This window comes from Carex rostrata, chromosome 9 (assembly GCF_964058835.1).
Source record: "Carex rostrata chromosome 9, lpCarRost1.2, whole genome shotgun sequence".
NCBI classification, from domain to species: Eukaryota; Viridiplantae; Streptophyta; class Magnoliopsida; order Poales; family Cyperaceae; genus Carex; species Carex rostrata.
In genome coordinates this window covers 13,738,542-13,753,413 of record NC_135926.1, presented here as the reverse complement: position 1 = coordinate 13,753,413, position 14,872 = coordinate 13,738,542, and the positions used below count along the sequence as shown (strand labels likewise).

Genomic DNA, 14,872 nt, shown 5'->3' with positions numbered 1-14,872 from the left:
ATTTAATTGGGTAGGTTGCACTCTAAACTCGCAACTGACACGTTGCACTTTACAGTTTGTCATAATAAATATATATATATATATATGTGAACTACAGTTTAATTAGTAACTAGTATTAATTTCCTTATGATAATGCATGGCCGGTGATTGAAGTAAACATGCATACCACATGTAAGTAATAAATAAATTAAGAACTTTAATTATATTTGTTGACATATATTAACTATATATATATATGTATCATACATTACGCTGGTCACTGATAATTAATTTTAAGCATTTTAAATAGATAAATATTAGTTGGAATGAAATCAATTAAATAATTAATATATATTTAGTTGTGAAAAATGAAGGTATTTAATTAATATGTTGAGTGGAATTAAGTTGTGGATTAACAAGCTAGGTGGCAATTCAAGAGCTAGCTAGGAAATTAAGCTGGCAATTAAGAGTTGTGGAATTACTCTGATCATGCATCGTTTAATTAATTTGGATCTTATTTTTATCTTCATATATTTCAATATATATATATATATATATATATATATACATCAGAAGCTAGCACCTATATATATTAATATATAGATAGATATGTCTGTAGCTTAATGAAAACCGATTAAATTCCAAAGTAGAGTTATTAATTAGTGGTGCCTCAATCCTCATGCATGAAAGCCCCACACTTTGAATAGTGAATAGTGTGACAGCTCGCAATCCACGTGACATATATGAATTCATCTATACCGTGCTTCTTACTTCCTACCTAGCCTCAAGCCCTCAACTAATTTAATTTGTCCATTGTAAATTAATTAATTAAAGACTTAAGTTAATAGATGATCATCACATTGTTAATTGTAAATTTTAGTAGGAGATAAAAAGCTAATTAAAATATCAGTTAATCAGGATCGGCCAAGGGTTACACCAACCGTTAACCCCCCTACATGCTACATCCGTCTAAAACAAATTCAATCTTCTCTTACAACAATCGCATACTTGACTTCTTCTGCCAAATCATTATACCGTCATAATAAAGACCTGCTACACAAAAGTTATCATGAAAGTTTGAACAGAAAATCCGACCTGTCTTTTAATACCCTCCTTAAACCCGCGCTTCACCTTTTAAGCTCTCCCTCTCCCTCTTTCAGTGCTCACTGCTCAGACATAGAGGGAGGGAGGGAGAGAGAGAGTGTGAGAAATAAATGCACTTACCAACAGTATTCCCCCCCCCCCCCCCCCCCCCCCCCCCCCTCCCCCTTCCCAGTTCCCAGCTGTTCCCAGTAGCCACTAAAGTCGGTAGAATCAGATCCAGCTCCCACTCTCGCTAAATAACCCTAGACTGTACACTCCCCTTCCCCTCCCACCGCAATCCAATTGCCATTCAATTCTTCATGAAATGTGGAGTTCAGGCGAATTGGCCTTCTCTCGCTCCAGTTCGTACCGGGATCACGCCGACAATGAGGAGGAGGCATTGCGCTGGGCTGCCATCGAGCGGCTTCCCACCATCACCCGGGCCCGCCGTGGCCTCCTCAGGACGATAGAAGCCGCTGGATGTGCTGGTGCTGGTGCTGGTGGTGCTAATGCTAGCTGTCCAGTTGCCGAGGTGGATGTGGCCAGACTGACGCGTGGGGACCGCACTGCTCTCATTGACCGTTTGTTGGGTGATTCCGAGGATGCTGAGAATTTCTTTCACAGAATTCGCCACAGATTTGATGCGTCAGTTTCATTCCTTAATTTCCATCCTCTTCTCTTCATCTCTTATAAACTACAATTAGTTTCAACATTTCTACTTGCCTTCCACATCTTCTTTAGTTTCAATTTTAGCATTGCTAATTAGCTTACTAATTTTTTGTTTCCTGCTTTTCTTATCCATTGTATGAGACTGCAGTGTTCAGCTTCAATTTCCAAAGATTGAAGTCAGATTTAAGGGCCTAAAAGTAGATGCATACGTCCATGTTGGTAGCCGGGCATTACCTACAATTCCCAATTTCATTTTCAACATGAGCGAGGTAATTTCATCAACCCCAATGTATCTTTTCTAATTTAAGTCACCTCTTATGTTCAGTACAATTTTGACGAAACTATCTGTTTTTTCAAGGCTTTTCTGAGGCATTTCAGATTATTCCCTGGAAGAAGAACAAAGCTACCAATTTTGGATGACATCAGCGGCATAATCCGACCATCCAGGTGTTACTCAATTAACCATTTTTTTTGTTAAACTTTGGTCAACAAACATAACATGTTAGCTAGGCTTTATGTGATACTAAATTTTACAATTGTTACAGAATGACACTGTTGCTGGGCCCCCCAAGCTCCGGCAAGACAACCTTGCTTCTGGCTCTTGCCGGAAGGCTTGCATCTGGTTTGAAGGTACTTTTACCAGACATTAATTTTTTTTTTTGTCTTGTTTTCTTTTATCTTTATCAAATTTTAGACCTCCAATATACAACTGTGCAGTTGTACCATATTATTCGGAAGGACCTGGTTTATATAGACCACTCACAAAAAACACATGCTAACTTATCATACTGTAACCACCTACCTCTGATATTATAAGAAATTACAAACTTGTTTTACTTATTAACATAACCATATACTATAACAGATGTCAGGCATTATAACATATAACGGGCACAAGCTGACAGAATTCGTGCCCCAGAGGACATCAGCTTATGTCAGCCAGCAAGACTGGCATGCTGCTGAGATGACTGTAAGAGAAACTCTCAATTTTGCAGGAAGGTGTCAAGGTGTCGGGATTAAATATGGTAAGTTTGTTTTTGACAGTTGTAGATTATGGTACTGTCTTGACTAATGGTTTATTGATCTTTTTTTTTTTTAATTCTTCTGACTTGGCTTTGCTTCAACAAATGACTGGTAATGACGGGGTTAGTGCCTAATTGGATATATTTGGGCTTTGATATCATAAGTTTTGAAAGTAATAATATGTTGATTTTGTAGTGATTATATTTCGGTTTTTAAGGTGTAACTGAAGAATCTGGTTTGTTGTCATTTTAAAATACTAAATTTTGACACAAGTCGATAAACAGAAATGCTTATGGAGCTTCTTAGGAGAGAGAAGAATGCCGGGATAAAGCCTGACGGGGATCTTGATATATTCATGAAGGTGTGTTATTTGCCTCTACAATGTTTAATTTATTTGTTTTTTTAGTCTCTAAGGCCATAATTATAAACTTGCTTGAATTTCCCTTTTTTTTGTTCCCTTTTCCTTCAGGCATTAGCTCTTGAGGGTAAGCAGACCAACCTGGTGGCAGAATACATAATGAAGGTATTTGCTCATTACATCAGGCCTAGTATTTACTTTCTCATATATTTTTTTCTTTTATACATTCAAATAGTCTAAATTACTGAGTTTTCACCTAGCCAAGATTTTAGGGCTGGATGTCTGTGCCGACACCCCTGTTGGAGATGAGATGATAAAAGGTATCTCTGGCGGTCAGAAAAAGCGTCTCACAACAGGTTTCTCCCACATTTGCATATATGTTACTTTTTTGAGGAAAATTATTATTGAAGCACGACTTTCAAGATGGTCTGGCCAGCAATTATCATGAAACAGCTCTTTACCGTGTCTGGTCGATTCAGCAAGTCAGCATCCTAGTTCTCGAGTCTTATTGGACTTTGTTGTTCTTTTTTTTTTTATAGAAATTCTGGGCTAGTTTGGACATTTGGTCTTCTTCTATTTTCTTAAACCAAAAAAATTAAAAACAGTACAAAGCTGGGTGAGGTCATGTGTAATCAAATTCTGAGGACCTGTCCTGCAAATTTTATAGGTCAGTCTATCCGTTTTGGGTCTGGGCTGGGTTACCCAAAAGTTTGGCTGGTACATACTGGTATTATTACTCACTAGTTTTGGTACTTCTATATTTTTTTCAGGTGAACTCCTTGTAGGGGCAGCCCGAGTGTTGTTCATGGATGAGATATCAACTGGCCTCGATAGTGCAACGACTTACCAAATCATCAAATATTTACGACACTCGACACATGCACTTGATGGGACCACAATTGTTTCGCTCTTACAGCCGTCTCCAGAGACATATGAGCTATTTGATGACATCATTCTCATAGCTGAAGGCCAGATTATTTATCAGGGGCCCCGTGGTTCAGCTGTTGAGTTCTTCGCCTCCATGGGGTTCAAGTGTCCTGCAAGAAAGAATGTGGCTGATTTCCTGCAAGAGGTAATGAAATTGCTTGATAGTTTTTTTTTTGGGGTTGGAATTACTTGATAGTTAATAGTAAGCTAGTAGATACCATCGGGTTCATAGTTCATATTGTTACTGTTCTTGTACCCCCCCTCCCCCCTCCCCCCCCCCCCCCCCCCCCCCCCCCCCCCCAATTAATTCACCTTCCGTAGGGAATTTTTTGTAAATGATAGCACCGTTTTCAGAAATTGAATACAAAAAGAAACTATTAGATTGTTGGAAGGAAGGCATATCCCTCAAACATTGAACCAAAATATGGTGGCTCGTATTTTTTTGTCCTTTTTGTGCAGGGTCAAATTTAAAATTAAGTCAAGCCAATTGATCTGGATATTACATTACATATTAATCAACTATTTATGAAAATAATTGTTCTAGTTAGAAAGTGAAAAAAGCTGAACTGTATGTCTACTATCAATAGTGATAGGCCTCGCCTCTGTAGGGAGTGGCAGAGGTTCAATTCTCGCAATAGGCATCTAAAAGGAAATGGATTCCAGGGTTAACAGGACTATTATTAAAAAAAAAATGTGAATAAGCCGGGGAAATTTAGTGATTTTGTTGTTAATTTAAAAAGTAGGTTTGAAGTTCTAACTTCTAAGCCTCCAATATTGGTTTCTAAACCTAAAGTTGTTGGGGGTAAATGGCAAACACAGGAAATGTCGGCTGCCATTAAAAACTACAATGGTTGGAGTTGTTTGCAAATAATCTTGTTCAATTGGTTTGATCATCCTTTTTATTTCTACACATCAGATTGTTATTTTTCTTGTAGGTCTTGTCTAAGAAAGACCAGCAGCAGTATTGGTACATGTATGACCTACCATACAATTTTGTACCTGTCTCCAAATTTGCGAAGGCGTTCAAACTGTTTAGTGTTGGCAAAAGGCTGACAGAGGAGCTGGCAGTCACATTCAAAGAGAAAAACAACCCATCACCTCTTTCAACTTCTAATTATGGAGTTGGTCGGCTTGAGCTTCTCAAATCAAACTTCTCATGGCAGCTTTTACTTATGAAGAGAAACCTGTTCATCTATGTATTCAAATTCATTCAGGTATTGATCCCTACGCTTTCCAGTTTTAGTGTCTAATAGGAAATCAATGCAAAGTACCTCTTGGTGTTAATCAAGTAAACCTTAAAGGACTACTTAACTTTATTTATAGGCTGCATGGCTTTTGCGTTGAAGCTAACAGTACCAAAACCTTAAACCAAAATAAATTATTATGAAGGCATCGATAATAATGTAGAAAATAAAATTGAAATCTCACAATACAAAATGATTCTAGAAAAAAAAATAAGGAAAATATATGATTGGTAAAAGGGGTACGTTGGTTGCATTTTGGAGCGACTTAATTCAATGCCAGGATTCATCTGACTTGTTATTCTCTTAATTTTGTTGCAGCTTCTGTTTGTTGCACTTATAACCATGACAGTGTTTTTCCGATCGACTATGCATCACAACACTGTAGATGATGGGATTGTCTACCTCGGAGCACTATACTTTGCCATAGTTATGATATTGTTTAATGGATTTACCGAAGTATCCTTGCTAGTGACCAAACTCCCTGTGCTTTACAAGCATAGAGATTTACATTTTTACCCCTCCTGGGCTTATACACTCCCTTCATGGCTCTTGAGCATCCCGACTTCTGTAATTGAATCCGCGATGTGGGTTTCGGTCACTTATTATGTTGTTGGCTATGACCCACAGTTTTCAAGGTATATGACTGTAATCTGATATTCTTTTTCTTCACTAAAACATCACAAAACACCTTGTCCTTCAAATTTACCAGAAAAAGGAAGAATCGGGCTAGGTCATGAACCAGGTCTTTAGTTTTTTTCTCTCCTGTAGTCTTGAAAGGCTACTACAGTTATCAAGGGCATAAATACGGTGAAGATGTGAAGTTAATTTCACCATGGCTTATTATTATTTAATTGTCAGTAACGTCGTCCTATTGTGTGAAATGCAGATTTCTTGCACAGTTTCTACTGCTTTTCTTTTTGCACCAAATGTCACTGGCGCTTTTCAGAGTGATTGCTTCGTTGGGTCGGAATATGATAGTTGCAAACACATTTGGATCTTTTGCATTGTTGGTTGTCATGATTTTAGGTGGTTTCATAATTTCTAAAGGTACCTCAATCTTTTCTTGATAAAGGTTATTCTTTTGTATTGAAATGAACTTATGTAAATTAGAAAGCCTGCCCAAATGTTCCAAATACTAATTGTAAAGTGAATATTTTCTCAAAGCAACAAACAAGTTCGTCGAAAATTAGCAATATATTTTCTAAAATTAATAATCTAGATACTTGCATGGTTCCGGTGTGTAGAGATGAAATATGTTATTATAACCTGATTTTCTGTACTTAGTAACTAAAGTTATTGTTTGACCTTTACTTTTGTTAGAGAGCATACCAATTTGGTGGCTTTGGGGTTACTGGATTTCTCCAATGATGTATGCACAAAATGCAATTTCTGTTAATGAATTTCTTGGACATTCTTGGGGAAAGGTAATATTGGCGTTCAGGCAAACAAAAATTAGTTTGTTTTTCTCATAGCATACATCTCACTTCATTCATTCATTTTACTGTAGAATGTTACGAATGTTGGCAGTCCATTAGGCGAGGTGATCTTGAAAGATTTTGGTTTATCAACTGAAGGATACTGGTACTGGATTGGGCTCGGTGCCTTGTTTGGCTACACAGTTATATTCAACTTTCTATTTACCTTGTTCTTGACATATCTTAACCGTGAGCTCCTGACTTATTTTTCATTCGGTCATCAATAAAAAAAGACCAACTTTTATTGGCACCCAACAACTATTTTTATGTTAAAAGTAATTTTTTTAAAACATGTAGCTATTGGCACCCAACAAGCTGTCGTGTCGAAAGATGAAGCTCGAGAAATGGATAAACGGAGGAAAGGCGAGAAAATTATTGTGGAATTGAGATCCTATCTCCGCTCTGATTCATATGAAGGAGGTATACTGTAAAAATATATTTCTGGTATGTAAATCTTTGACATGGTATTGAGAGTTTCTCTTGTTTGCCAGGAACAAATACTAAGGAACAGAGGGGCATGGTGTTACCATTTCAGCCACTTTGTATGTGCTTCAGTAACATCAACTACTATGTAGAAGTGCCTCCAGTAAGTACACTCCCATGTTTCCTTGACCCCTATCTAACAAAAAAATAAAATTTCATTTTACATGTTTATTCATTCTTATCCAGTTTAATCTCAGGAATTGAAGAGCAAAGGAATAGCAGAAGACAAGCTTCAGTTGCTAGTAAATGTGACAGGTGCATTTAGACCTGGTGTACTAACAGCCCTTGTGGGGGTTAGTGGGGCGGGTAAAACCACCTTAATGGATGTATTGGCTGGGAGAAAAACTGGAGGACTCATTGAGGGAGATATAACAATTTCGGGCTACCCAAAGAACCAAGAGACCTTTATGCGTATTTCGGGCTATTGTGAACAAACTGATGTGCATTCACCATGTATGACTATTATTGAATCACTTTTGTACTCGGCTTTTCTCCGATTGCCTTCTAATGTGGACAATCCTACACGAAAGGTATGATTTAGCAAATTTTGAGGAAAGGATATGCACTTTTGCCAAAAAAATATTTATATATTTGTTAGAAATACCCAACAATTTAACCAACATATTCATTAGAGGTGGGGGACAACTAGGGCTGCAAATGAGCCGAGTTTGAGCGAGTTACCCCCAACTCGAACTCAGCTCATTTAATAAACGAGCGAGTCAACTCGAGTTGGAATGGTAATAACAAACAGTAGAGCCAACTCGAACTCGGCTCGTTATCAACTCGAGTTGACTCGCAACTCATTTATAACTCGTTTAACCAGTCAAGTTCTTAGGTATTGTTATACACTAATATGTGTTTATCTATACACAAACGATTGAAATGGCCTAGTGATAGTTTATCTAAATACAAACAATCTAACACAGAGATAATAGATCAACTCAAAGCAAACAACAACTTAGAATCTAACAATTTTTCATACAACTTAGTACATAAGTTGAGTTATAAATGAGCGAGTTGGGCTCAGCTCAAACTCATCTCATTTATTAAATGAGTCAGCCAACTCGAATTGAAATTAACTCGGGTTGTAAATGAGCGAGTTAAAGCAAGCCATTAACGAGCGAGTTATGAGCGAGTTCGAGCAATTTTGTACAGCCCTAGGGACAACTGTCTAAATTAACCTAATATGGCTTTTTCAAATTTTCTATGGCACTAGCAAAAAAGGTTGTGATATATCTTCAACATCATAGAGAATGATTTGTGTTATTTGCAAGTATAAGAAATGTAAGGTATCATTTGTCATCTGCAAGCAGAGCAAAATGTTGGGTGTCACTTACAATGTTTCCTCTTAAATTTTAATATTGTTAATCTGTAATATATATTTTCTACTTTTTAGGCTTTTGTAGAAGAGGTGATGGAGCTAGTGGAGCTAAGCAAGTTAAGCGGGGCCCTTGTGGGCTTACCTGGTGTCAACGGGTTATCGACTGAACAGCGCAAGAGGCTGACGATAGCAGTTGAGCTCGTGGCGAACCCTTCTATTGTCTTCATGGACGAGCCGACTTCTGGACTAGATGCCAGGTCAGCAGCTATTGTCATGCGAACTGTGAGGAATATTGTAAATACGGGTCGTACCATAGTCTGCACCATTCACCAGCCGAGTATTGACATATTTGAATCATTTGATGAGGTATTTACTTTTGTAAACCAATATAAGACGCTAACTTTTTTGTAAATTTTTCAATTCTAAAATGCTAACTCTTTTGAACAATTTGAATTATATGTCAGCTTTTGTTCATGAAACGTGGAGGGCAGCTTATATATGCTGGTGCTTTAGGCCCCAAATCACGTAGTTTAGTCGAGTTCTTTGAGGTACTATTTCATTATCTTTTATAAACCATGCAATTTGGACTCTTGAAATTAAAATGCTGCTGAATCAATTTCACATGGAATTTTGAGATATTGCTGCTGCTTGGGAAATTTGTCCTATAGAATAATAGAACTATAAACTATTCATCATTTTTTTTTATGAACAGGCAATTCCAGGAGTGCCAAAGATAATAGATGGTTATAACCCTGCTGCATGGATGCTGGAGGTGACAAGTCCTTTGGTGGAACATCAACTTGGTGTAGACTTTGCCGAGTATTATCGGAAATCCAAATTATTCAAGTAAATCATTTATTTTATGCATTCAAGTAAATCATTTGCTATTAAATTATCATTATGGATGGAGGGCTTTCATCATAATCTTAGATAGAAAATTTTCTAATACATGGTCTTTTCTCAGGATGAACAAGGAGATGATTGATAATTTAAGCAAACCTACAGGCGATTCAAAAGAGCTTACATTTCCTACAAAATATGCACAGTCATTTTTCAACCAATATGTTGCATGTCTATGGAAGCAGAATTTATCGTACTGGAGAAACCCACAATATACTGCTGTTCGCTTCTTTTACACTGTGGTTATTTCATTGATGTTTGGCACCATCTGTTGGAAATTTGGTTCTAGAAGGTATGCTTCTTGAGATAAAATATTTTTAATGGTATTATGAGAAATTCCCAGCATTATGTATGATTTACGAGCCATGTGATTTCAAATTAATATAGTATGAACAATATCTAAGATATTAATGTTGAATCTTTTGTCAAAACCTTTTGAAAATTTGTACAATTGGTTCCTGATATTTTAAAGTAATTTTCTGTTTTAATTATTGCTTGAAAAGCCTTTTGTTTTTTAATATTCATTTCCTTATTTATAAAATATTGATAAGTCAAGATAAGTCTTTGTAGGAGGCTCGCATGTTTCTTTTGTTTCTCAAAACATCAGTTCTTTTTGTAAATTTTGACATAGGGAAAACCGAAAAGAAATGTAATTATTTTTTCAACCTGACAGGGGGACCCAACAAGATATATTAAATGCAATGGGTTCCATGTACGCTGCTGTGTTATTTATAGGAATTACAAATGCCACATCAGTTCAACCTGTCATTTCAATTGAGAGATTTGTCTCGTACCGAGAAAGAGCTGCTGGGATGTACTCTGCACTTCCTTTTGCTTTCTCCCTGGTTTGTATCTGTTTCATCTCATTCCTGTTTTGGAATCAAATGCCATAAGACACATAATTTGGTTTGTTTTATCATTCATATGTGTTAAAGAACAGTAGTAACGTGTTACATATTAAGTTTATCGAAATTGTATACCACATTGCATAATATGTTCAAATTTAATATAACATAGTTCCATTAGTGCCGCCATATGAACAGTGATTACACTACATACCCAAACCTGTCCCTGACATGTCAGAAAAGGTATACTAATTGGTGGTATAACTGATTATGGATCAAAAAGATAATCTTAAGAAAGAATGCATTAGCTCTCAAGAAAGAGTACATTTTGTTAGAATGTACAATGAGGAACACCATACCTTTACACTTTCTTAAACAGAAATGCACTGGTGTAATCTATAGTATGTAATGTATTTAAGTATATTCTTCTGTGACAACCATTTTTCTCTCTCTTGTGAGCAGGTTTCAATTGAGTTCCCATATGTGCTTGTACAAACTCTCATTTATGGCACGATATTTTATAGCCTAGGTTCATTTGAATGGACGGTATCCAAATTTCTTTGGTACCAGTTCTTCATGTATTTCACGCTGTTGTACTTCACCTTTTTTGGAATGATGACAACTGCCATCACACCTAATCATAATGTTGCACCGATAATAGCTGCACCGTTCTACACTCTCTGGAATCTCTTTAGTGGGTTTATGATCTCCCACAAGGTACACATAAATTTAAACTTGTCTGTGTTAAGTATCTGCTATAGGAGTTTGTACTGGAATCTTTTGATACCAGCACAGTAACACTTTTCTACCAATATTTAACAAAAATTCTTTTGGATTGGGAAGTATGCAAGAAGGAACATCTTAGAAACTTCTCTCGTAGCAATTTTACAGTTTTTGATAAATATAGTTTCTAAATTATAGTGATGTCTATATAATTAGCTAATCTATACATATGTTTAGAATGACAAATGTGAGACCAAGACCTGCAGCTGATCCAATTGAGAAACCCCTTTTTTTTTATTTTCTGGGTAGAAATACATATGCTATTTGCACACAACACAATGCCTTCTGATATCTATTTTGAATGAAAATTCCAGTCCTTGCCAGGGTGGTGGAGGTGGTATTATTGGGCCAATCCAATATCCTGGACCCTATATGGCCTTCTCGCATCCCAATTTGGAGATTTGGATCAACCCATGTTGCTTTCTGACGGTGTCAGTTCTACAACCATTAAAATCTTCTTGGAGGATCATTACGGGTTTCACCATGAATTTTTGGGCGTGGTTGCAATTATGGTGGTTGGATTCTCGGTCATATTCGCGGTGGTCTTTGCCTTTGCGATTAAGAATCTAAATTTCCAGAGGCGATAACAATAACAAAACATGTCAGACTTAGTACGTATCTACAGAGTAATGCAATCTGAGTGTTTCATAAATTACTTGGATTTGAATTTTAGTAAATAATAGACCTCTGTTATTGCAGAAGCTTTAGATCGAAACACGTAATGTAATTGTATAGGAATTATTGTATTAATTGAAGTGATTTATAGAATTATTTCTTTTGCTGCAATTTGATTGTTCAAATGACATGAGTGTAACAATGCAGTACTTAGTTTTATGCATGTTATGATGTTTTTTGTGTTTTTCTAGAATTATTGCCTTTTTGTGTTGTGGACATGGTAGGATGTTTTGGTTTTTTTTTTTTCAATTGTTTTTCCTTATGTCGTGAACGGTTGTAAAGACTTGACATATTTGATTTTGATACCAATTTTAGGTACTAGGTCAAATATGCTATGATTTTTTTATTTCAATAAAATCAGTGATCAATATCACTATTTAAAAAAAAAAAAAAAAAAAAAATTGTTGTCATATTATTAGCATAACACTATTTCATAATTAAGAATAGAATTAGAATACTCCTTTATGAATTACTCTTGGACCAAGTTGATGTGTTAAAATTTAATTGTTCAAAAACATGCTTCTATGAACATGAAGGTACGTATATTCATTGCAATAGTTTGTCTATAATTAATGATCTAATCATGATTAGCTAGCAAGGCAATACATGATTAGTAAGGCACGTCAGGTTTAACAAATGCCTAGATCTCCTGTCTTTTTCCTATGACAAAAAAACAAAACAAAACAAAACAAAACAAAACAAAACAAAAGAAAGGGCTAAGAATAGCTAGCTAGCTAGCTAGCTTTATTCTCAAAAAGAAAAGAGAAAAATAAAAATTCTCCACTTACCAAGAAATAGACAACGATAACAACAAAGCAGATAAACCATAATTTTGTAACTTAATGCTACTGCCAAATAAGGATGGAAAAATGTGATTAATAAATTTGATCAGGTCGTCCTTTTTTTATTTTTATTTTAGAAAAAGTTTATACTCTCAATATTTGACACAGATACCCATGTCAATAAGATATAGCTATGGCCTATGGGAGGGATGAATGATATATTAATATTCCTTTACTTTATATAGATTTTAATTCGTTTGCTAAAGTGGGGTGGATCACTTAATTTTACTTGACATCTTTCATCTAAATTCTAAAGTGGGTTTAGGGTTTAGGTTATGGTATGCCTCTGGTTAAAAACTTGAAATAACAATTTAAAAGGTGATCTTCTCATCTTCTCATCTAAATTCTTTAATTTCTTGAAGATATATTGTAAAATGACAAACCGACCCAACCTTTGCTCTTCGGCTCTTCCTAAAAAAAGGTTCAGGTCTAGAGACTGTAGTAGGGGTGGGGTCCCTCTTTCTTGCCTCCTGGACATTCTAACAACTTCTGAAATATTTCCAAGGCTTTAATTCTTGGAGAGGGACGGAGCTAAATGTCAATACTATTTCTGAACTGTTAAATTTTCAAGGTCTTAATTTCATGGATGGATGCATGACCACTGACCAGTCAATTTTAAAATTGCATTAGATTTTATATATAATAATATATAATATATATATATATATATATATATATAGAGAGAGAGAGAGAATGGCTAAGCTCAAATCGTTTGTTCCTGGGCTCAGGAACAAACGATTGGGTTCTCCAATTTCCGAAGTTCAAACGGCCGATCCAAACCGTTAGATGTTTAATCTATATTAAAATGTACTTGGAGACAAAATTTTATATTTTTTGAAATTTTTTTACTATTTATTAAGATGGTTTGAAAATCGCTGTTTTTATTAAAATTCTGCACCATAAAAAAACAGCAACTTTCAAATCATCTTAATAAATAGTAAAAAAATTCCAAAAAATATAAAATTTTGTCTCCAAGCACATTTTAATATAGATTAAACATCTAACGGTTTGGATCGGCCGTTTGAACTTCGGAAATCAGAGAACAGAGTCGTTTGTTCCTGAGTCAAGGAACAAATGATTTGAGCTTAGCCATTCTCTCTCTCTCTCTCTATATATATATATATAGAGAGAGAGAGAGGTTGGCTAAGATCAAAGTGATAGTTCCTGAGCTTTGTTCCTGAGCTTAGCCATTCAAAACTTTGATCCGAACCATTCAAGTTGATCTCTATATTAAAATGTGCTTGGAGACCAAATTTTACATTTTTCTGAATTTTTTTACTATTTATTAAGCCACTTTGAAAATCACTGATCCAACGGTGGCTTAACAAAACAGTAAAATCAAAAGTCACCGTTGGATCAGTGATTTTCAAAGTGACTTAATAAATAGTAAAAAAATTCAGAAAAATGTAAAATTTGATCTCCAAGCACATTTTAATATAGAGAACAACTTGAATGGTATGAATCGACGTTTTGAACTTTGTAAATTGAAAAACAAATTGGTAGCACCAAAGCTCAGGAATTACCACTTTGATCTTAGCCAACCTATATATATGAGGAGGGATCAAGTTACAACAATTTTTGAGTTACAACAAGCATTTTCTACATTTTCAAAGTCCAAATCATCTATCCAAACCGTTAGATGTGATCTCTACAATAAAATGTGTTTGGAGACCAAATTTTACATTTTTTGGAATTTTTTTTACAATTTATTAAGATGGGTACAAATTTCAATGGTCTGAATTTGATTAGTTTTTGTACCCATCTTAATAAATAGTAAAAAAATTCCAAAAAAATGTAAAATTTGGTCTCCAAGCACATTTTATAGTAGAGATCACATCTAACGGTTTGGATCGACGATTTGGACTTTGAAAATATAGAAAATGCTTGTTGTAACTTGTTGTAACTCAAAAATTGTTAAATATTGAGCCATAGCACGGGAGGCCTCTATGCAACCCATAGCATATTAGCCAAATCATATATATATATATATATATATATAGAGTTAGGCTGGGGTGCTATGGATAGCATAGTGGCCTCCCGTGCTACGGCTCAATATTCAAGTTTTCAAAATCCAAACGGTCGATCCGAACCGTTCATCTTATTCTCCATATTAATATCTGCTTGGAGACCAAATTTTATAATTTTCTGAATTTTTTTACTATTTATTAAGCCACTTTGAAAATCGCTAATCCAACGGTTTTACTGTTTTGTGCAGCCACCGTTGGATCAACAATTTTGTAAAATACTTAATAAATAGTAAAAAAA

General features: G+C 35.4%; 1 protein-coding gene across 1 annotated transcript; it reads left to right on the top strand.

The window, feature by feature from the left end:
- The first annotated feature begins 1,140 nt into the window (after nt 1-1,140).
- ABCG32 (pleiotropic drug resistance 4) lies at nt 1,141-11,852 on the top strand. The gene is made up of 24 exons (XM_078308430.1): nt 1,141-1,707; nt 1,880-2,000; nt 2,090-2,178; nt 2,277-2,361; nt 2,597-2,756; nt 3,039-3,115; nt 3,224-3,277; nt 3,378-3,468; nt 3,883-4,184; nt 4,975-5,253; nt 5,602-5,918; nt 6,170-6,330; nt 6,604-6,707; nt 6,791-6,947; nt 7,056-7,177; nt 7,252-7,344; nt 7,439-7,771; nt 8,638-8,928; nt 9,027-9,110; nt 9,275-9,408; nt 9,527-9,754; nt 10,136-10,307; nt 10,770-11,024; nt 11,405-11,852. The coding sequence occupies exons 1-24, from the start codon at nt 1,388-1,390 to the stop codon at nt 11,675-11,677; spliced, it is 4,302 nt and encodes a 1,433-aa protein (XP_078164556.1). The 5' UTR covers nt 1,141-1,387; the 3' UTR covers nt 11,678-11,852.
- The last annotated feature ends 3,020 nt before the right edge of the window (nt 11,853-14,872 follow it).